General features: G+C 45.0%; 1 protein-coding gene across 4 annotated transcripts in view; it reads right to left on the bottom strand.

The window, feature by feature from the left end:
* Nucleotides 1-17,634, bottom strand: part of dnajc3a (DnaJ (Hsp40) homolog, subfamily C, member 3a) — a 57,852-nt gene extending 40,218 nt beyond the window's left edge. The window contains exon 1 of one of the 4 annotated variants that reach the window (XM_048532967.2): nt 17,163-17,633. In XM_048532967.2, coding sequence (XP_048388924.1) covers nt 17,163-17,244 — 82 coding nt within the window. In that variant the 5' untranslated portion in view covers nt 17,245-17,633. Of the gene's footprint in view, nt 1-17,151 lie in introns of all 4 variants that reach the window. The other 3 variants (XM_048532968.2, XM_048532970.2, XM_048532969.2) reach the window with 3 other exon arrangements.
* Between the last annotated feature and the right edge of the window lie 6,069 nt (nt 17,635-23,703).

Raw genomic sequence — 23,703 nt, forward strand, 5'->3', positions numbered from 1 at the left:
AGGGGATGTCAGAGGCGGGTTCTTTACACGGAGTTGTGAGAGCATGGAATGCGTTGCCAGCAGTTGTGGAAGCAAGGTCATTGGGGACATTTAAGAGACTGCTGGACACGCATATGGTCACAGAAATTTGAGGGTGCATACATGAGGACCAATGGTCGGCACAACATCGTGGGCTGAAGGGCCTGTTTTGTGCTGTACTGTTCTACATTCTATGTTCTAAATCCCTAAAGATGCACAGCAGGTTAATAAAGCATACAAAACACTTACCTTTCAGTCAAGGCAAGATTGTAAGAGCAAGGAGGTTATGGTGAAGAAGTTCAAAAGTTCACTTAGGCCACTGCTGAAGCATTTAGACAGTTCTGGTGTTCCGGTATAGTTTTAGCAATATAAACTTGAGTGGCTAAAGGACCTCTTCTACACTGCATGATTCAATGGCTAAACACTTAATGATAATTCAACCTTAAGAAAAGGTAGAGAATGCCTAATGGCTCAAAACGTTTCTATGATTCATTCACGGGATGATGAAAGTCAACATCATTTGCTGCCCATCTTCATTGATGGTTCACTTGAGACAAGCCTATTGCTATGGATCTGGAGTCCCACGAAGGCCAGACCAAGTAAGGACAGTAATTTTCTTTCGTAAAGGATATGTAGAGAACCAGATGAGTTCTTCCTGATAATTGATAATGGTCAAACCACTCACAACTTAAAACACTAATTCCAGATTTTTCGCTGAATTCAATTCAAATCTGCCATGGCAGGATTTGAACCCAGGTCCTCAAAACACTATCTAGGTCTCTGGTTTTGTAGTTCAGTGATAATACCACGAGCACTCATCTCCCAATAATGTCAGAATATTAACAAAAAAACAAGACAGTCAGCATGCATGGGAGTGTGAAGTTACAAGCAGATTTAGTGGCCTTAGAAAGTGCCTGAATCTACAGATTTGGATGGCACGTATCCTAGGCTGCTGAGGAAGGCACAGAAGATATCAGGATACTGATATTAATTTTGAAATCCCTTCTGGCCACAGGTGAAGTGTCACAGGACTGGAGGATTGCCAACATTGCCCTGTTATTTTAAGAGGGGGAAAAAAAAAGGACAGATCAGCAAATTACAAGCCTGTCTATCCTCAGTGGTGGGGATGTTATTAGAATCAATTCACAACAACTGAATTTATCTGCATTTGGATAATCATGGATAGTCAGCATTCAGTTAAAAGAAGGGTCACATGAGGCAAGTGCTGACAACAATGTACTTGATGCAACCTACGTGGACTTCAAGACTTTGAAAAAGGACCCTCATGACAAAAACCCATGCAATCACCATTTGTATCCAAGTGGCTGACAGGCAGCAAGCGAGGTTGATGACAGTTATGTTTGTGACAGATTGCAGGGCTCAGTCCTTGCAGAATACGTTAATTTGGATCTAAATGCAGAATGATCACAGACTTCATGGAAAACAAAAAAATGATATGGGTGGTAAACAGTGAGAAGGAGAGCTGTCTCCTGCAGGAGGATATCAAGACAGGTTGAGCTGGGCACAGCACTGGCGAGTAAAATTCAACCTGCAAAAGCATTTTTGTGTTTGCTAACAATCCAAGGGATTACACTATGAATGGTAGGATGCTAGGAAGTACAAACTTTACCTTTTTACACCACATACTGCAATTGTATGCTCACATTCAGCAACTGTGTCATTTCACCTCCACCTTCCAGTTTATATATTGTTATGAACAGCTGGGGTCCAAGCATTGACCCCTTTGGCACCTCACTAATCACTGACTGCTTCTTAGAAAGAGATGGATTTCTGCTGCGCCTCCCAAACGGTTCTCTACCCTTGTCAGCATACTATCTCCATTCCATGTGCTTTAATTTTACATGCTAATCTCTTACCTGGGGCCTTTACTGAAAGCACTCAGAAGGCCAAGACAGAAAGCCACAAGGAGAACTGAAGAGAAACCTTTTTAAAGAGGATGGTGAGAATCTGGAGCTCAATACCTAAAATGGTGATCACAAACTATTGAAACATTTAAGTAGCACTTAGACGATCACGTGCATTTTCACAGCCTCCAAGGCTAATGAGCTAAGAGATGGTAAGTGTGATTAGTAAGTGTGATTAGTGTAGTTAGATCTTTGATGACTTTTTTTGGATACGAGCCAAATGGCTCCTTTTGGGCTACATGGATCCTAGTACTAAAGGGATTACTTGTGAAGACTGTAGAAACATGGGATAATACAGCATGGCAAAGAAGAAACTAGACCACTGAGCTGTTTCTGAGATGGTGCTTGGATGGTCATCTTACAAGGGAAAGCCTTAGTACATCTCTATCCCTGCTCAAGTTGAGATGTTAATGGGATAACATTCCAATGATTTTTATGCTCCTTACCTTCTAACACAGGGGTATGTGGAAACTGTCTTAAACTTCCTGCCAGAAGAGGATTGGGTGGGAAACATTTGTAAAGGTGTGAGACTTCTGCAATTGGCCAGGTCAGTGATCTCTGTTCAAGCCAGTCATTTCAGCAGCTTGAAATCACATTCTGTCACTTCAGCGACTTGAAAGCTGAGGTTTCTCTTCCTACTGTAGACACTGATGGTAAGATTCCGTTTTCTGAATTCACCTTTTCGTCAAGGGCAATATTTTTGGCATGTTAATATATTGATCAGTTAATAATTGGTACTGCATCTTTTATTCTGTTGTTAACTTTTCCAATAAAATTAATAGTGGTATTTTAACAAAGTTATTAAATACAAAACTGAATAAAGTGTTTTGCTTAACATCAGATAGTTTGACCAGCTGAGTTGCATCTGGAATACACCACTTCAACATTTGCTTTTAAAATAAGGAAGAATTGCGGGTCTAAACTACCTTAAAATATTTGAGGGGGACTGGTTCATAAACAGAAGTATGCTCTAACATCACCGTTCAACGCAAATCCAAATTGTCAGACTGCTTAAATAATGATCAGTACTTACATGCAAATATCAGGAACACCAAAGTCAAATCTCAACATATCCACAAAACTGACTCCTTTAAAAAAAAAGAAATTTCTTTCCTCTCCTTGAGAGGTCCACAGCACGAACCAAATCTTTGGTGAAGTTACTTCACGATTACAGAGTTGAGCACCCAAAAATATAGCTATATGACCCCGAAGACCACACTCAGCCATCTCTGCACCATTACCTGATTCCATCCGTATCTCCCTTCAGCGATAAAAATGTTCATCCATTTTTTTATTCCACCTAGATTTGACTATTTAATGAAGTCCTAGCTACCCTCCATGCAAACATTTAAAAAAAGGATCTGTGTGCCTGATTGGTAAGGTAACAAGTTTATTTTTTAAGCCTTGGGAATTTAGAATAATGGGAATGGAGGTCAGGGCAGTTGTATGTTCCTCCTGCAGAATGTGGGAGGTAAGAGTCACCACTAGTGTCCCTGCTGACTACGTCTGCGGGACGTGCACCCAACTCCAGCTCCTTGAAAACCGCGTTAGGGAACTGGAGCTGGAGCTGGATGAACTTCGGATCATTCAGGAGGCAGAGGGGGTTATTGAGAGGAGTTACAGAGAGGTAGTCACTCCTCAAGTACAGGAAAAGGCAGATGGGTTACGGTCAGGGGATGGAAAGGGAACCAGCAGGCAGTGCAGGGATCCCCTGTGGCCATTCCCCACAACAATAAGTATACCGTTTTGGATACTTTTGGGGGTAGGGGGGCGGGGGGGGGAAGAGACACACACGACTTACCAGGGGAAAGCAGTGGGGCACAGAGTCTGTCCCTGCTGCTCAGAAGGGAAGGGAGAAGAGGAGCAGAGCATTAGTCATTGGGGACTCCATAGTTAGGGGGACAGATAGGAGGTTCTGTGGGGATGAGAGAGACTCACGGTTGGTGTGTTGCCTCCCAGGTGCCAGGGTGCGTGATGTCTCTGATCGTGTTTTTGGGATCCTTAAGGGGGAGGGGGAGCAGCCCCAAGTCATGGTCCATATTGGCACCAACGACATAGGTAGGAAGAGGGACGGAAGCCGAGAGCTCGGAAAAACAGAGTTGTTGTCTCTGGTTTGTTGCCCGTGCCACGTGCTAGTGAGGCGAGGAATAGGGAGAGAGAGAGGAGTTGAACACGTGTCTACAGGGATGGTGCAGGAGCGAGGGTTTTGGATTCTTGGATAATTGGGGCTCTTTCTGGGGTAGGTGGGACCTCTACAAGCAAGATGGTCTTCACCTGAACCAGAGGGGTACCGATATCCTTTGGGGGGGGCGGAGGGATTTGCTAAGGCTGTTCGGGCGGGTTCAAACTAATTCAGCAGGGGGATGGGCACCAAAATTGTAGTTCGACTAGAGAAAAGGTTGAGTGTAGGGTGGTCCGAAATACAGTTTCAGGGAAGCAAGATGGCACCAGCAGGCAAGAAGTTGGATTGAAGTGAAGTGTGTCTACTTCAATGCCAGGAGCGTCCGGAATAAGGTGGGTGAACTTGCAGCATGGGTTAGTACCTGGGACTTCGATGTTGTGGCCATTTCAGAGACATGGATAGAGCGGAATGGTTGTTGCAGGTTCCGGGATTTAAATGTTTCAGTAAGAACAGAGAAGATGGTAAAAGGGGCGGAGGTCTGGCATTGTTGGTCAAGGACAGAATTATAGTTGCAAAAAGGATGTTTGGGGACTCGTCAACTGAGGTAGTATGGGCTGAGGTTAGAAACAGGAAAGGAGAGGTTACCCTGTTGGGATTTCTATAGGCCTCCGAATAGTTCCAGAGATGTAGAGGAAAGGATAGCAAAGATGATTCTCGATAGGAGTGAGACAGACAGGGTAGTTGTCATGGGGGACTTCAACTTTCTAGATACTGACTGGGAACACTATAGTTCGAGTACTATAGATGGGTCAGTTTTTGTCCAGAGTGTGCAGGAGGGCTTCCTGACACAGTATGTAGATAGGCCAACAAGGGGCAAAGCCACATTAGATTTGGTACTGGGTAATGAGCCCAGCCAGGTGTTAGATTTGGAAGCAGGTGAGCACTTTGGTGATAGCGATCACAATTCTGTTATGTTTACTTTAGTGATGGAAAGGGATAGGTGTATACCACTGGGCAAGAGTTATAGCTGGGGGAAGGCAATTACGATGAGATTTGGCAAGATTTAAGGAGCATAGAATGGAATAGGAAACTGCAGGGGATGGGCACATTAGAAATGTGGAGCTTATTCAAGGAAAAGCTCCTGTGTGTCCTAGATAAATATGTACCTGTCAGGCAGGGAGGAAGCTGTAGAGTGCAGGAGTCGTGGTTTACGAAGGAGGTGGAGTTTCTGGTCAAGAGGAAGAAGGCTTATGTTAGGATGAGATGTGAAGGCTCAGTTAGGGCACTAGAGGGCTACAAGGTAGCCAGGAAAGACCTAAAGACAGAGCTCAAAAGAGCCAGGAGGAGACAAGAGAAGTTGTTGGCGGATAGGATCAGGATAAACCCTAAGGCTTTCTATAGGTATTTAAGGAATAAAAGAATGACGAAAGTTAGATTAGGCCCAATCAAGGATAGTAGTGTTAAGTTGTGTATGGAGTCAGATGAGATAGGGGAAGTGCTAAATGAATATTTTTCAACAGTATTCACTTGAGAAAACGACAATGTTGTCGAGGAGAATACTGAGATACAGGCTACTAGACTAGGTGGGATTGAGGTTCACAAGGAAGAGGTATTAGAAATCCTACCGATAGATAAGTCCCCTGGGCCGGATGGGATTTATCCTCTGATCATTCGGGAAGCCAGGGAGGAGATTGCCAAGCCTTTGGCATTGATCTTTAACTCGTCATTGTCTACAGGAATAGTGTCAGATGACTGGAGGATAACAAGTGTGGTTCCCCTGTTCAAGAAGGGGAGTAGAGACAACCCTGGTAATTATAGACCAGTGAGCCTTACCTCAGTTGTTGGTAAAGTGTTGGAAAAGGTTATAAGGGATAGGATTTATAATCATCTAGAAAAGAATAAATTGATTAGGGATAGTCAGCACGGTTTTGTGAAGGGAAGGTCGTGCCTCACAAACCTTATTGAGTTCTTTGAGAAGGTCACCAAACAGGTAGATGAGAGTCAACCGGTTGATGTGGTGTATATGGATTTCAGCAAGGCGTTCGATAAAGTACCCCACAATAGGCTATTGTACAAAATGCGGAGGAATGGAATTGTGGGAGATATAGCAGTTTGGATCGGAAATTGGCTTGCTGAAAGACGACAGGGTGGTAGTTGATGGGAAATGTTCATCCTGGACAGCAGTTACTAGTGGTGTACCGCAAGGGTCGGTGTTGGGTCCACTGCTGTTTGTCATTTTTATAAATGACCTGGATGAGGGCGTAGAAGGATGGGTTAGTAAATTTACAGATGACCCTAAGGTCAGTGGAGTTGTGGATAGTGACGAAGGATGCTGTAGGTTGCACAGAGACACAGATAAGCTGCAGAGCTGGGCTGAGAGGTGGCAAATGGAGTTTAATGCAGACAAGTAAGAGGTGATGCACTTTGGTAGGAGTAACCAGAAGGCAGAGTATAGGGCTAATGGTAAGATTCTTAGCAGTGTAGATGAGCAGAGAGATCTCGGTGTCCACGTACACAGATCCTTGAAAGTTGCCATCCAGGTTGACAGGGCTGTTAAGAAGGCATACAGTGTTTTAGCTTTGATTAATAGAGGGATCGAGTTCCGGAACCAAGAGGTTATGGTGAAGCTGTACAAAACTCTGGTGCGGCCGCACTTGGAGTATTGTGTACAGTTCTGGTCACTGCATTATAAGGAGGATGTGGAAGCTTTGGAAAGGGTGCAGAGGAGATTTGCTAGGATGTTGCCTGGTATGGAGGGAAGGTCTTACGAGGAAAGGCTGAGGGACTTGAGGCTGTTTTCATTAGAGAGAAGAAGGTTGAGAGGTGACTTAATTGAAACATATGAAATAGTCAGAGGGTTAGATAGGGTGGATAGGGAGAACCTTTTTCCTAGGATGGTGCCGGCGAGCACGAGGGGGCATAGCTTTAAATTGAGGGGTGAAAGATATAGGACAGATGTCAGGGGTAGTTTCTTTACTCAGAATGGTAAGGGAATGGAATGCTTTGCCTGCAATGGTAGTAGATTCGCCAACTTTAGGTACATTTAAGTAGTCATTGGACAAGCATATGGATGTACATGGAATAGTGTAGGTTAGATGGGCTTCAGATCGGTATGACAGGTCAGCACAACATCGAGGGCCAATGGGCCTGTACTGTGCTGTAATGTTCCATGTTCGAAGTCCTTCTGTAGTCTAACTCAAAAGCAATTCCTGCTCATCCATCATGACTATGCTTCTGGACCAAAGTTGACTTGGGAGTTGAGCAAAACCAAAATTTTAGAATTCTCATTCATGTTTCCCAATTTTCCATTCTCATATGCCTTTTTGACAGTCTTCTCTAGCCGTTGGATAGCTGTTCCAATTCTGACGTTTAGCACCATAGCTTTACATCACTTGACCACTGCTGCCACCAGCTGGCTGAAGGCAGAAGTCTTGGGATTTCTCCATACTCAAAATTTCTCTTAGGTCACTGGCCAAGATCTAACATGCTTGCCCACCTAGATTTGTTTCAAAACACCAGTGTGAAAGCAGCTTGAGACTAGCACAGCATTGTAAAAGAAAGGTGCCTACAAAAATAGATGTGGTTACATCAGCTCCTAGGTAGCCAAGAAATTCAACCCATTTTCCTGTCTGTAGGCAGTCATGCAAACAACTTCTCTCAACAGGGATCTGGAGTTCTTCCTTTGTTTTCATAACTGCTCTAATTAAAACCTGACCTTAAATTTATGGGAAATAATTCAATCGTTACACATTGATAACAACTTCATGTCAGCATGAATTAGAAGCTGGCATAGGCCATTCAGCCCCTCAAGCCTGCTACACCATTCAATAAGACCTTACCTGACTTGATTGTGCCTTCAAATTCATACTCCCACCTACTCCTGATAACTGTTAACCCTTTAGTCATACAGCATAGAAGGAACTCTTGGCCCATCAAGTTGTTGGCAACCTATCCACACTAGTCCTACCTTCCAGCACTTGGTCCATAGCCTTGAATACAACGATGGCATTTCAAGCACAAGTGTACTTTTTAAAAACAAATTTCTCACCTCTAATTACTGTCAGGCAGTGCATTCTAGATTCCCACCACCTTCCAATGGAAAAAGAACTTTTCTGTTCTTTAAAAAAAGACAGAATTTATTCAGCCTTTCACAGTTAAAATGTTCCAAACAAGGCACTGCACATCCTCTCCTGCCCCTCTCAATAAGGTGAATCTGTGCAAAGCATCGCAAACATCCCGGTTTCCATGCTTTTCGGTATGCTGCTATTCATTGAATGCTTCTGGTCTTGCTCCTTATTTAGCATCCTGTAACATTTTCTCATCTACATTTATTTATTTCATGGGCGATAAAGGGACACTGCACTATTCCCTGTGGTATGCAGCTGGAGACCAGCTCCAGTCACAGTCAACCTTCTACCAACCCTCTTGTCTCCTACCACTAAGTCAATTGGACCCATGAGAAATAAAGGGATAATGACTTTGATGGGATTGTACTATAGACACCCAACAGTTAGTAGGAAATTGAACAGCAAATCTGTAGATCATAGATTGTTACAAGAATAATAGGGTTATAACTGTAGGGGATTTTAACTGTCCAAATATAGATTGGGGAGAAATTTAACCGAGTTCAAGAAAACTCAATTATGTAGATATCTCTATTAGACAAGCAGCAAAACTCAATCTCCTCTTTAAAAATGCAGGATTGAGGTGTTAGGAGAGCATGTTGGGACCAGTGACCATACTTCTATTAGTTTAAAATGGAAATCAAAAGGACAGGCCTAAATTGGAGCAACTTTGATGGTATTAGGAACTTGTAAAAAATTGACTGGGTCAGGGAGGCGGTTTGCAGATAACAAGACATGTGACTAGTGGGAGGCTTTCAAAAGAGCAAATGAGTGCAGAGACAGCACATTCCTGGTAGGGTGAAGGGCAAGGCTAACAGGAATAAGGAACACAATCATTAGAGGTATTGAGGCTCTGGACAAGGAACAGCTGATATGTCTGGTGTAGATATCTAGGATCAAGTGAACCCCTTATCCAAAGAGATTCTACAAGAACATTAAAAAGGGGAAAAAAAAGACAGATAATAAGGCTTCTTAAAGATCAACAAGGCCATCCATGTGTGGAATCACAGGAAAGGGAGAGATCTGAAATTAATGTTTTAGATGAGGATTTACCATATACAAAGACAAAAAATTAAGAATGCAAGGAAGTAAAATAGTTATGTCTTGAAGACTTGACATTAATAGTGGTGCTGGAAGTCTTAAAATGCAGAAAATTAGATAAATCACTAGGACTTGATCAAATGAATCCCAGGGAAGAAATTGGGGGGACATCTAGCATAGATAGGTATATCAATTCCATGTACGTCCATATGCTTGTCCAATGACTACTTAAGTGTACCCAAAGTTGGCAAATCTACTACCGCGGCAGGCAAAGCGTTCCATTCCCTTACTACTGAGTAAAGAAACTACCTCTGACATCTGTCCTAGCCACAAGTGAGATGCTGGAAGACGGGAGGGTGGCTACATTGTGTTTTTAAGAAAGGCTGCAAAGAAAAGGCAAGGAACAACTGACTAGTTAGCCTGATGTCAGTGGTGGGTAATTCAGAAGAGATTCCGAAAGACAGGATCTACATGCATTTGGAAAGGCAAGGACTAATTAGGGATAGTCAGCATAGCTTTGTGCATGGAAACTAAATCAGGTTTGTGAAGATGTGACCAAGAAGATCGATGAAGGTAAAGCAGCAGACATTGCTAACATCCCTATTGACAAGGTTCCACATGGTACACTGGTTACCAAGATTAGATCACATGGGATCCAGGGAGAGCTAACCAAGTAGATACAAAGTTAACTTGACAGTTAGGGACAGAGCATTGTGGTCTAGTTGCCAAGTTACCCTAGATCCCACGTGATTTTACCTTCTTTATCTAGTTGTTAATATGGAGCATAGTCACCTTGCTTAACAGTGATCTACTTTCACTTGAATATCTGGAGGACAGTACTTCCAATAACTCAAAGAAAAGTTCCAAATCTTCACTACCCTAAGTGTAAAGAAAATTCACCTAATTAGTTTTAAATGGGCCACGCCGATTTTTAAAATAGTGACCCATAGTTCTAGATTCTCCAGAGGATCATCCTCCTCATATTCCCAGTCAATCAAGACTTCTTTGGATTGTATATCTAAAAGAATTCAACTTTTACTCTAAACATAGGACATTACAGCCCATTCGGCCCTCGATGTTGTGCCGACCTGTCATACCGATCTCAAGCCCATCTCACCTACACTATTCCATGTACGTCCATATGCTTGTCCAATGACTACTTAAATGCACCCAAAGTTGGCGAATCTACTACCGCTGCAGGCAAAGCGTTCCATTCCCTTACTACTCTCTGAGTAAAGAAACTACCTCTGACATCTGTCCTATATATCTTTCACCCTTCAATTTAAAGCTATGCCCCCTCGTGCTTGCCGTCACCATCCTAGGAAAAAGGCTCTCCCTATCCACCCTATCTAACCCTCTGATTATTTTATATGTTTCAATTAAGTCACCTCTCAACCTTCTTCTCTCTAATGAAAACAGCCTCAAGTCCCTCAGCCTCTCCTCGTAAGACCTTCCCTCCATACCAGGCAACATCCTAGTAAATCTCCTCCGCACCCTTTCCAAAGCTTCCACATCCTTCTTATAATGTGGTGACCAGAACTGTACACAATACTCCAAGTGCGGCCGCACCAGAGTTTTGCACAGCATCACCATAACCTCTTGGTTCCGGAGCTCGATCCCTCTATTAAATCAAAGCTAAAACACTGTATGCCTTCTTAACGGCCCTGTCAACCTGGGTGGCAACTTTCAAGGATAAACCTCAGCAAATAAAACCAAGGCTGTTCAATCTTCTCAATAAACCACCCTTATTCCAGGTACATAGCAAGAACTGCAGACACTGAAATCACATGACAAAGTGTGGAGCTGGAGGAACGCAGCAGAGGAACAGGAAAGTTGACATTTCAGAAGATGAAGGGTGATGACGCAAAACGTCGAATTTCCTGTTCCTCTGATGCTGCCTGGCCTGCTGTGTTCCTCCAGCTCCACACTTTGTTATCCCTTATTCCAGGTATTAGTCTGGTCAACCCTCTGAACCAATTCATATTGTTGCTTAAATAAAAAGGTGACCATGCCTGTGCAAATAATCTAGATGCAGTCTAAGTAATGTTTCTATTTATACAGAATCATAATCGCCATACTTTTGCATTCAATTTCCTTGGTGCTAATATAGGCAATGGCCTATTGTAATTAGATTACTGACTGTTAATTTAGGGACACAGGCAATTTTCTGGGGTTCAAATTGTGCCACAGCAGAAGGTGGAGTTTGAATTCACAATATGGGATTAGACAGTCTAATGATGACCATTGTCAATTGCTGTAAAAAGAACCCAGTGTTTGTTACAGACTTTTTAGGGAAGGAAATTTACTGTTCTTCCCTGGTTTACATGTGACTTCAAACACAGCAATGCTGTTGAGAGGGCAGTTAAGGATGTTCAATAAAAGCGATGGCCCTTGCCAATGTCAGCCACATTCCAATGACAAAAACTTCTATTCACTTCCCCAATTACTTGTATCTGCATACTAACTTTTTGTAATTCACGCACATGTACATTGATCCCAACACATCGCCATTACTTAGATGATAGTTGGAACTGCCGATGCTGGAGTCTGAGATAACAAGGTGTAGAGCCGGATGAACAGAGCAGACCAGGCAGCAGAGGGGCAGGAAAGCTGATTTTTTGGGTCTGGACCCTTCTTCAGAAATGGCGGAGGGGGAAGGGGATTCTGAAATAAATAGAGAGAGAGGGAGAAGGTGGATAGACCAGAAGATGGGTGGAGAGGAGACAGACAGGTCAAGGAGGTGGGGATGAGATGGGTTGGTTTGGGAATGAGGTCGGGATTGGGGTGATTTTGAAGCTTGTGAAGTCTACATGGAGACTATTAGCTGCAGGGTTCCTAAGCGGAATACGAGGTGCTGTTCCTCCAGCCTTCGGGTGGCATTGTTGTGGCACTGAAGGTGGCCCAAGATGCATGTGTCATCCAAGGGGTGGGAGGGGAAGTTGAAGTGGTTTGCCACTGGGAGGTGCTGTTGTTTGTCACGAACCGAGCATAGATGCTCCGCTTGGTTTCCCCGATGTACAGGAGGCCACATCAGGAACAGCAGGTTCAGTACACCATACTGAACGTTTGTTCATCAGCACATCAGTGGTTAGCACTGCAGCCTCACAACGCCAGGGACCCGGGTGTGATTCCAGCCTCGGGTAACTCCGTGTGGAGTTTGCACATACTCCCCATGTCTGCGTGGGTTTTCTCCGGGTGCTCCGGTTTCCTCCCACAGTCCAAAGATGTGCAGGCTAGGTAGATTGGCCATGCTAAATTGTCCGTAGTGTTCAGGGGTGTGTGGGATGATCCAAGAGGCGGTGTGGACTTGTTGGACCGAAGGGCCTGTTTCCACACTGTAGGGAATCTAATCTGCTAAATGTGGAAGGTTTTCTTGGGGCCTGGAATGGAGGTGAGGGGGGAGGTGTAGGAGTAGGCATAGCACATCCTGTGGTTGCAGGGAAAAGTGCCAGGGTGGTGGGGCTAGCGGGGAGTGTGGAGCAGACGAGGGAGTCACGGAGGGAGCAATCCCTCCGGTAGGCAGATAAGGGTGGGGAGGGAAATATATCCTTAATAGCTTGCAGGTGGCAGAAAATGACACGTTTCCAAAGGTTGAATTGGCAATACATGTGGACAAGGGGAATTCTGTCTCTGTTGTTATTGCTGGGAGGGATGAGAGGGCTGAGGTGCGGGAAACGTGAGTGATGTGGTCAAAGGCGTTTACAACCACTGTGGAGGGGAAATTGCTGTCCTTGAAAAATAGGGACATCTGGGAGGTCTGGGAGTGGAGGCCAAGGAATGGGAATAGGGGATGGCATTCTTGCAGGATGGTGGGAGAGAGGAGGTGTATTCCAGATAGCTGTGGGAGTCAGTGGGTTTGAAACAGATATCAGTTTCCAGGTGGTGAACAGAGACGGAGATGGAGAGGTATCAGAGATGGTCGACTTAAGGTTGTGGTGGAAGGTGTGAGTGAAGTGGACGAACTGTTTGAGCTCCTCATGGGAGCATGAAATGGCAGATACAGTCAATCGATATAACGGAGGAAGAAGTGGGGGATAGGGCTGGTGCAGCTGCCGAAGAGGAACAGTTCTACGTATCCTACAAAGAGGCAGGCAAAGCTTGGGCCCATGCGGGTACCCATAGCCACACTTTTTGTCTGTAGGAAGTGGAAGGAGTTGAAGGAGAAGTTGGTAAGGGTAAGGAAGAGTTGGAGTTTGGTTAAGCAGATAAGGGTGTCAGTGGAGGGGGGGTGCTGGTGAGGCCTGAGGGAGAGGAAGAAGCAGAGGGCTTTTAGGCCATCTGCATGGGGATTGCAAGTACATAGGGACTGGACATCCATGGTGAAGATGTGGTGTTGAGGACCAGGGAATCGGAAATTTGGGAGGTGGCGGAGGGTGTGGGTGGCATCACTGATGTAGGTGGGGAGTTCCTGGTCCAGGGACTTGGGGGGGGGGAGGGGGTGGAGTAAGAGATGTGGAAATAGAGTAAGAGGTAAGTTCAGTACAGCAGGATCAGGTAGAGACAATGCGTTGGCCGGGGCAGTCAGGTTTGTGGATTTTGAGAAGGAGGTAGAAGCGGCTGGTGCAGGGTTGGGGCTGTTGAGGTTACAGGCTGTGGGTGGGAAGTCACTTGAGGTGACAAGGTTATGGATGGTCTGGGAGATGATGTTTTGCTGGTCAGGGGTGGGGTCATTATCAAGGGGGCAGCAGGAGGTGTCAGAGAGTTGGCGCCCAACCTTGGCAATGTAGTTGTATGGCGCACTGACCTCAACTGCGCCTCCCTTGTCCACGGGTTTTATAGCGAGGTTAGGTTTGGAGTGGAGGGCTGCACATTCTGTGGGGGAAGAGGTTGGAGTGGGTGACAGGGATGAAGAGGTTGAGAAAATTGATGTCCTGACAGCAGTTGGAGATGAAGAGCTTGAGGGAGGGGAGGAGACCTTGGGGTGGTGTCCAAGAGGAAGAGGTATGTTGGAGGTGGGAGAAAGGGTCACCAGACCAGACCCTAAACGTTCACATTTTTTTCTTCACAGATGCTGCGTGACTGGCTGAGTGTCTCCAGCAACTTTCTGTCAGCGCAGGGTGGGAGGTAGGCTGGCAAAGAGCTAAGTGCGTAGGTGAAGACAATAGGTGCTGGAGTTGGCCATTGGGCTCTTCGAGCCAGCACCACCATTCATTATGGTCATGGCTGATCATCCACAATCAGTATCTTGTTCCTGCCTTATTCCCATAACCCTTGATTCCGCTATCTTTAAGAGCTCTATCCATCTCTTTCTTGAAAGTATCCAGAGAGTTGGCCTCCACTGCCTTCTGGGGCAGAGCATTCCATACATCCACCACTCTGGGTGAAGAGCCGTTTTTCCTCAACTCTGTTCTAAGTCGCCTACCCCTTATTTTTAAACTCTTTCCTCTGGTTCTGGACTCCCCCTTCAGCAGAAACATGCTTCCTGCCTCCAGAGTGTCCAATCCCTTAATAATCCTCTCTCATCCTTCTAAACTCAAGCGTATACAAGAAGTCGTTCCAATCTTTCAACATATGTTAGTCCCGCCATTCCGGGTATTGACCTCGTGAACCTACGCTGCACTCCCTCAATAGCAAGAATGTCCTTCCTCAAATTTGGAGACCAGAACTGCACACAATACTCCAGGTGTGGTCTCACCAGGGCCCTGTAGAGCTGCCGAAGGTGGTAGAAAAACTGTCTACGTCCAGGCATGAGCAGTATTCACCGATGTCGGAGGGAGGGGGATAAAGGTGAGTTCTTCACTGAGGACTGACCATGCGTCCTCAGTGAGGGGAGGTCGGGGGGGGGGGGGGGTGGTGAACACCCAGCAGGACTGGGGGCTGGTGTTTACTGTGAAGCTGCTGGCTGTGGGCAGAGCAGTGTTGGCAGGTGCATCCTCGATGCCAAGACCGACAGCACTACCGACAACGGAGGTGGCAGTATCAGTGTTGTGGATGGCAGTAGCCATACAACAGGCGTGCCAGGCACCAGATATGACATCATCAGTGGAGTCCACAGGTGCAACGATACTGGCCACGTGGTCAATAGCAGCACGCATGTTGTGAGGAAGGTCCTGGGTAGGGTTGGGGACTTGAGGGTTGGAAGAGGCCTGTGTTGGGTGGCAGGCATCCAGTAAGTTTAGTATACTTATGGTTTTTAATGTCTAATAAGGCAAAGTAGAATCATGAGTTGAGGTTGTGATTGTGCCAAGAATGAAGAACAGGAGAAGTCCTTTGCGAGTCTGGAAGAAGGAAGCTCTGAGGTGGGGTATGCTTGATTGGAGGGTCAGGAGTTGCTGGTGTATTGCTGCAAGTGTGTGCTTGAGAAGTCGCAGAGAAGAGTTTTTGGAGGATCTGAATGTTCTGTATTTAGCAGTCGTCACAGTTGGGACCAAAACGGGATGGCCTGAATGTAGATTGCAATCCATTTGGGGAAATTCAGAAATTCTTCTGAAGAAGGGTCCAGACCTGAAACATTAGCTTGTTTGCTCCTCTGATCCTGCCTGGCCTGCTGTGTTTATCCAGCTCTCATCTTTCTAATCTGATTTTTCTTACAGTAATTTGCGTGTGGCTTAAACAAATGTGATGTTATGCTTCTTAGCCTGGCATCTAGCCTTCAAATAGATATGCAGAACCACCTGTACCTTGGTACCCACATGGCACATAATGACTGGACCCCACACCTCCACTCCAGAAGCAGACATGTGCAAGTCTGGCAGAAGGCAATACAGATGTCTGGACTCAGTTCTTTTCTGGGAAAGCTGTCACTATACTGTCTTGAACCGCCACTGCATTCCTTCTTACATCCTCTCGAAGCCACACAGCAAAATCACCTTCACTGGTCAGCCCTGATTGACTACTATTCAAGCTCCTGGATGAAGGCAAAGGGCCCTACCTTACAAATCCCCTTAACTGCCTCATTTGAAGTCACAGTCTCCCACCTCTGAACATCAACCAAACAATCCAACTTTAGGCAGGGTGACCTGGATCAATCAATTCAGCTCAAGCCCCGAGCCAAAGCTGCTCAAACTTCACAACACTTGTGCCACAAGCATGCTTATTTCGGATCAAGTCAGCATTCTGGAGTTCCCAGATGTTGCAAGTGCAACATAATCCATTGACAATTATGTTTAAAGAACTACTTAATTACATTCAACTTTATAGTTCATATTTTTATATATTTTGTTAACCTTAGCATTATTGAACCTCAGGAATAGAATAAACTTTAGTCACCTACCAGATACTCACCAAACATTAGCTATTTGTAATAGCACAAATTCTGTAGACTGAAAGAGCTTAGGAAACACAAAGGCAGAACACCCCTTCTTCCAATATCCACTTTAGTATCCAAGTTTGATCTCCACTGAAGCACACACATTAGTTTGGTTAGTTTTATATGTTCTAAGATAAAACAACTTACCTAACTCAATGTAGCTTCAGCTACTTTTTAAGTAAAACTATTTATTGGAGCCTTGTTAAAACCCACACAAGGCTGGCAACTACAGAACTGATTTTGTTACAGATTTCAATTTACAAAGTTAGATTTGCACAGAGAGATTTTCCGGTCCAAATTGTGCTCAATAAATCTGCACAAAATGACATTTTAAAAATATACTTAAAAATAAACTCTACTAGTGTGTCAGCACCAAGTATTGTACAATTAATTCAACCCTTAGTTACACAAATGGCAAATGCTAGGTACCAAACAATTAGCTCAACTTGAACCGAAATCTAACGCTTCCTTCAGGAGAATGATTAGCAGCATTTCTACGTCGCTAGTCTTTCCAATTTGTATAGGGGCTAACTGTTGCCGAAACCAATTTGACTGTAAACCTCAGCAGGCATAATGCGCAAGAGATGACTGCTGGGCCTTGTCCCAGTCACATGCCCTGGCTCTGGATCATGCAGATTGGAAGGAAGCGGCCAAGGCCGGAATGCGACTCACCCGCCCCTCACCTTCACACTGAAGATCGATGAGGACCAACAGGAAAGGGATGTAGGAGTTCACTTTCCTCAGGCAGGCCCGTGGCGCTACCATTCCGAAGCCTTCAAATCCTCGGACGTGCAGCGGGGCGTGGAGCTCTACCTCGGCCAAAATTGATCTTCACTTGCCGGCTCTCCGGAAGAAGCTACTTTTCTCCCCCGCCCCGTCACTGTTTCACAGGAATCAAATCTGTCTCTGGGCCGCACTCAAGGATTAAGAGTAACCTCTCCCGGTATCAGGCCGTGCACTGCTGGGTTGATTCCTTCCCCACTACCCCGCAGTGATGAGTTGATCCCATCCCCACAAACCAGTAAGCACTCAGTTAATACCTTCGACGCAAGGTCTTTCTCTCAAAATCCAGAACCTATCAGTCGTGGTCTGCTCTGATTGGACAGCAAAAGAGCAGGTTACTCCCACTCCAAATGGGCAGTAGCTGCGCAAGACTCCAATCCACACCCTGACGAACTGGATGACGTGGGGCTCCGAAACAAATGCCGTCACAACAGTCCTGGCCCCGCCCCTAGTGAGCACCTTGCCAACCCGTTGCCCCGCCCCTGACAAGATAGCCCCGCCCTTCCGCGTTGACTGTTCCCATGCCGCTCCAACCCTGTAATTCCCTGAGTGAACCTGCGTCGGGCCTTTCATGGCCCATAAATCGCCTCTGCCGTGGACCTCCACCGTTTTGCTCCCAATGTACTGGAGGATATAGGTTCACAATCCATCGCAGCAGCACAGAGAATTTCAACTGTACTGAATAAATATCCAAAATAGATCTAGCATCAATAATCCTAATCATGAGAAATTAGGCCATTCGGCCCATCGAACCTATTCTATCAATCGATCATGACTGATATGTTCCTCAAACCCGTTATGCAGTCTTCTCCCAATAACCATTGATCCCTTTACAGATGAAAAACCTATCCATCTCTGCCTCAAATATACTCAATGATTTGGCCTCCAAAGACTTCTGCGGCAGGCCACGACACTCATCATTGCCCTCTGACTAAAGTTCTGGTATGCTGTGGGTGTCTTCCATGGTGAAAACTGTTGCAAAGTACATATTCTGTTCATCCACTATTTCTTTACTCCCCTTACTACTTCCCTAGCCTCATTTTTCCAGCAGTCCAACGTCCACTCTTGCCTCTCCCCTATTATCTATCTAAAAAGACTGTTGCAACATTATTTTCTATTACTAGCTAGTTTAACCCTTGTGTTTCATTTTCTTCCTCATTGCTTTTTTAGTTGTCTTCTGCTGGTTTTTAAACGCTTCCAGTTCTCTGGCTTCCCACCAATTTTCATCACATTGTATTCAAAGACAATGGGAACTGCAGATGCTGGAGAATCCGAGATAACAAAGTGTGGAGCTGGATGAACACAGCAGGCCAAGCAGCATCTTAGGAGCACAAAAGCTGACGTTTCAGGCCTAGACCCTTCATCAGAAAAGGGGGATAGGGAAAGGATTCTGAAATAAATAGGGACCGAGGGGGAGGCGGACTGAAGATGGATAGAGGGGAAGATAGGTGGAGAGGACAGTATGGGGGGGCAGGGAGTAGGGAGGGAAAAGGTCAGTCCAGGGAGGATGGACAGGTCAAAGGGGTGGGATGAGGTACTAGGTAGGAAATGGAGGTGTGACTTGAGGTGGGAGGAGGGGATAGGTGCGAGGAAGAACAGGTTAGACAGGTAGGGACGAGCTGGGCTGGTTTTGGGATGCAGTGGGGGGATGGGAGATTTTGAAGCTTGTGAAATCCACATTGATACCATTGGGTTGCAGGGTTCCCAAGCTGAATATGAGTTACTGTTCCTGCAACCTTCCGGTGGCATCATTATGGCACTGCAGGAGGCCCAGGATGGACATGTCATCTAAGGAATAGGAGGGGGAGTTGAAATGGTTCACAACTGGGAGGTGCAGTTGTTTATTGCGAACCGAGCGTAGATGATCAGAATCGTCTCCCCATCCCCCTTTTCTGATGAAGGGTCTAGGCCCGAAACATCAGCTTTTGTGCTCCTAAGATGCTGCTTGGCCTGCTGTGTTCAACCAGCTCCAGACTTTGTTATCTCTTCATCACATTGTATGCCTTTACCTTTGCTTTTATGCTGTTCCTGACTTTTCTTGTCAGCCTTAGTTGCCTCGTTCTCGCCTCAGTATGTTTTTCCTTCCTTAGAATGAATTTCTGCTATGCCTCCCAAATTATTCCCAGAAACTCCTGCCATTGCTGCTCCACTGTCTTCTCTGTTAGGCTCCCCTTCCAATCAACTCTGGCCAGCTCCTCCTTCATATGTCTATAGTTACCATATTCAATTGTAACACCACTACATCTGATACCAATTTCTCCCTCTCAAACTACAGATGAATTCTTTTACATTTTAGACACTGTCCCTGAGGGGCTCCTTCATGTTAAGGTCCCTAAAAAAAATCTACCTCATTACACATCAACAAATCCACATTTGCCTGTTCCGTAGGGGGGTCTTCACAAGCTACTCCAAAAATAGTATGTTATGCACACTCAACGAATTCCTTTCCTTGAGATCTGCGAACAACCTGATTTTCCCAGTGCACCTGCATATTGAGGTCTCCTATGAATATTATATCAGTACTTTTCTTACATGCCTTTTATATCTCCAGATTGATTTTCTTCCCCCATCCTGCCTACTGAATGTATTTTACTTCGATCAGAGTCTTTTTTATTTTGTGGTTTCTCAACTCTACCCACACAAAATTCTATGCCTGAAGTGCTGTATTAAGTCTTGCTATTGATTCAATTTCATTTTTTACAAATAAGGTAACTCCAACCCCTCTGCCCATCTCCCTGTCAATTCAAAAGGACGTGGATCCTTGGACGTTTAGTTCCTAGTTCTGATTCCCTTCAGCCATGTCTCTGTGATATCCAGATACCCTCAACATCGTACTAACAATTTAAACATGTGCTACAAGCTCATTTACAGATAAATAGAAAGCGGGACATAACACCAGCGCTTCACCGGAGGCTCACTGATGATGTTACCTAGAATGGTGATGAAACGTCTGAAAACTAACCTTCCAGCTCAGCGGGCAAACTCACATCCTCATTGGCTTGTGTGTACTAGTCCTGCATTGATTGTCCCTCTTCTCATCATTGTCGCCTTATCTGCTGCACAATGAAATTAGATAACTGACACTTTCCATACTCTTTGTCCTATTGCTTATTCTGGAAGTTGTAATAACCTCTACTGAGCCCTCCTCATTGAGAAGACCCATTGAGTTTCTCCTACACTTTTTGTTACTATTATTGTCTACTGCACTAAAGCATTTTAGGAAAGAAAGTCAGGCATCTTTAACAAGCCTGGGATACCTGTAACTCCACACTCCAGCAATAATGGTTAACTGTCAACTGTAGTTAGTGATGAAGGGAGTTTGGCTGTTGATGCTATAGCATGAAAGTTTGAAGTCTCCCTGCCAAATCTCCCATTATCAAGTACTGAAAGTTCAGACAATAGAAACTAAGTTGTAAGTATCACTGATAATGTGAACTGCAGATGCTGGAGAATCCAAAATAACAAAGTGTGGAGCTGGATGAACACAGCAGGCCAAGCAGCATCTTAGGAGCACAAAAGCTGACGTTTCGGGCCTAGACCCTTCATCAGAAAGGGGGGATGGGGAGAGGGTTCTGAAATAAATAGGGAGAGAGGGGGAGGCAGATCGAAGATGGAGAGAAAAGAAGATAGGTGGAGCGGAGACCGACAAGTTAAAGGGGCGGGGATGGAGCCTGTAGAGGTGAGTTTAGGTGGGGAGGTAGGGAGGGGATAGGTCAGTCCGGGGAGGACGGACAGGTCAAGGGGGCAGGATGAGGTTAGAAGGTAGAAAATGGAGGTGCGGCTTGAGCTGTGAGGAGGGGATAGGTGAGAGGAAGAACAGGTTAGGGAGGCAGGGACAGGCTGGGCTGGTTTTGGGATGCAGTATGGGGAGGGAAGATTTTAAAGCCTGTGAAATCCACATTGATACCATTGGGCTGCAGGGTTCCCAAGTGGAATATGAGTTGTGGTTCCTGCAACCTTTGGGTGGCGTCATTGTGGCAATGCAGGAGGCCCAGGATGGACATGTCGTCCGAGGAGTGCGGGTGTGGGAATTGAAATGGTTCGCGACTGGGAGGTGTAGTTGTTTGTTGCGAACACAGCGTAGGTAGCGCAAGGGTATCAATGTGGATTTCACAAGCTTCAAAATCTTCCCTCCCCGACCACATGCCAAAACCAGTGCAGCTCGTCCCTGCCTCCCTAACCATTCCTCCCACCTCAAGCCCCACTCCTATCCCCTACCCACTAACCTCATCCCGCCCCCGACTTGTCCGTCCTCCCTGGACTGCCCTATCCCCCCCATTCCCCACCTACATTCACCTTCACTGGCTCTAACCCCGCCTCTTTGATCTGTCTGTCTCCTCTCACCCTATCTTCTCTTTTCTCCATCTACTATCCGCCTCCCCCGTCTCCCTATTTATTTCAGAATCCCCTTCCCCTCCTGACCCGAAATGTCAAGCTTTCCTACTCCTCTGATGCTGCTTGGCCCGCTGTGTTCATCCAGCTTCACTCTGTGTTATCTCAGATTCTCCAGCATCGGCAGTTCCTGCTATCTTTGTTACATAGTAATTTTATTTAATTTTGCTGGAGCCCATCAAAGTCTCCAATTTAAATCAAGAGTTTCTGAGAGTTCCAAACAATAAAATTGCCAAGAAGACGATCCAATTTCCTGTGCAAATCCTTTGGAATGTTCTACAATGGACATTCAGGATTCCTATGTGAATCTTCGATTAATGCTGAAGTAAAAATTGGCTGGCTATCAGAAAATCTAGGCCAAAGAATAGCTATTGCATAGAAGAAGACCATTTAGCCAGTCATATCTGTTCTGTTTCTATGAAGGGTCAATTTATCCACAGAGACTTCAGTGACTTTCTGTCATAGCCTTGCACATTCTTCCTTTAAGTAAGAACATGTGAGCTAGATACAGGATGAGGTAATTTGGTGCCTTATGCCTACTCTGCAATTTCACACAATCATTGCTGATCTCACCTCAACTTCAACTCCTCTTTCTTGCTGGCTCCACATAACTCTTCAACTTTCAACCCATTAATAATCAAAACTCTGTCTACCTTCTCTTTGAAATTATTTGTGTCTCAGTGTCCACAGCATTTTGCGTAGGCCAATACTGATCTTAGACATTTGCTGCATCAAAGCACTATTCCTGATATTGCCCCTGTGCTTCCATCAATAATCTTACAGCTGTACCTCCAGTTCTTTAAACTTATATCAATGGGAACAATTTCTCCCCTATTCTCTGTGCAGCTCATTGTGATTTTGAACAACTGTCAAATCTCCTCCAAACCTTTTGATGGTCCATACAACTGGATCTGATTGTATGTCTTTTCATGCAAAGTCCCTTTAAAAGCAAAGTGGGCTAGGAAGTATTCTGAAAGAAGGCTAATTTTTATTATTATTACTTGATCAGATTGTAAGAAACATCCATGTAAGCCTTTGGCATGGGCATGTAAAGCTGAAAACAAAAGATAAATAGAAAGCTAGTTTCAGTGCAATAAATGGGTAAAATGTTACCACTGTTTCTCTCCACAGATGCTGACTAATCACTGATTATTTTTGGATTCTTTTTGTTCTTATTGCAGACTTCCAGTGAAGTATTTCACTTTTATATTGGTAAAATTTGAATGCCGAGAAAGAATCACCATTTATTGCAATGCCAACTTTATTTGACATAATTTCATTCCTCACTTGTAATGCTTACGGCTTATATCCCTTTCTCCCTTCCAACCCTATTTCTTTCTTGCCGTTTTGTGAAATGTTCTATCCAAATTTCTTTGCAACCACATTTTCAAAATCTCAATTGTCATAGAATCATAGGGTTATACAGCATGGAAACAGACCTTTCAGTCCAATCCGTTTGCACCAACCAGATAACCTGAACTGATCTATAGATAATGGGAAGTGCAGATGCTGGAGAATTCGAGATAACAAAGTGTGGCCCGAAACGTCAGCTTTCCTGCTCCTCTGATGCTGCTTGGCCTGCTGTGTTCATGCAGCTCCACACTTTGTTATCTCTTAACTTGAACTGATCTAGTCTTGTTTGCCAGTATTTGGCCCATATCTCTCTAAACTGCTCCTATTCATGTATCCATCCAGATGCCTTCTAAATGTTATAATCATACCTGCCTTCACCACCTCCTCTGGCAGCTTATTCCATACATGCAGCTCCCTCTGCATGGAGAAGTTGCCCATTAGGTCCCTTTTAAATCTTTTCCCCTCTCACCTTAAACCTCTGCCCTGTAGTTTTGGACTGAGGAAGTAGAGGCATTGATGTTCCTTCTTGACTGTAACATTGACATGGATGAACCAGGACAGGCAATTAGTTATATTTACTCCTAAGAACTTGAAGCTCTCAACTATCTCCGTCTCAGCTCCATTGATAAAGACAGGGCATGTCCTCCACTCAGCGTCCTGAAGCCAATGACAAGATCCTTCATTTTGCTGACATTG

Source organism: Stegostoma tigrinum, chromosome 6 (genome assembly GCF_030684315.1).
Source record: "Stegostoma tigrinum isolate sSteTig4 chromosome 6, sSteTig4.hap1, whole genome shotgun sequence".
NCBI classification, from domain to species: domain Eukaryota; kingdom Metazoa; phylum Chordata; class Chondrichthyes; order Orectolobiformes; family Stegostomatidae; genus Stegostoma; species Stegostoma tigrinum.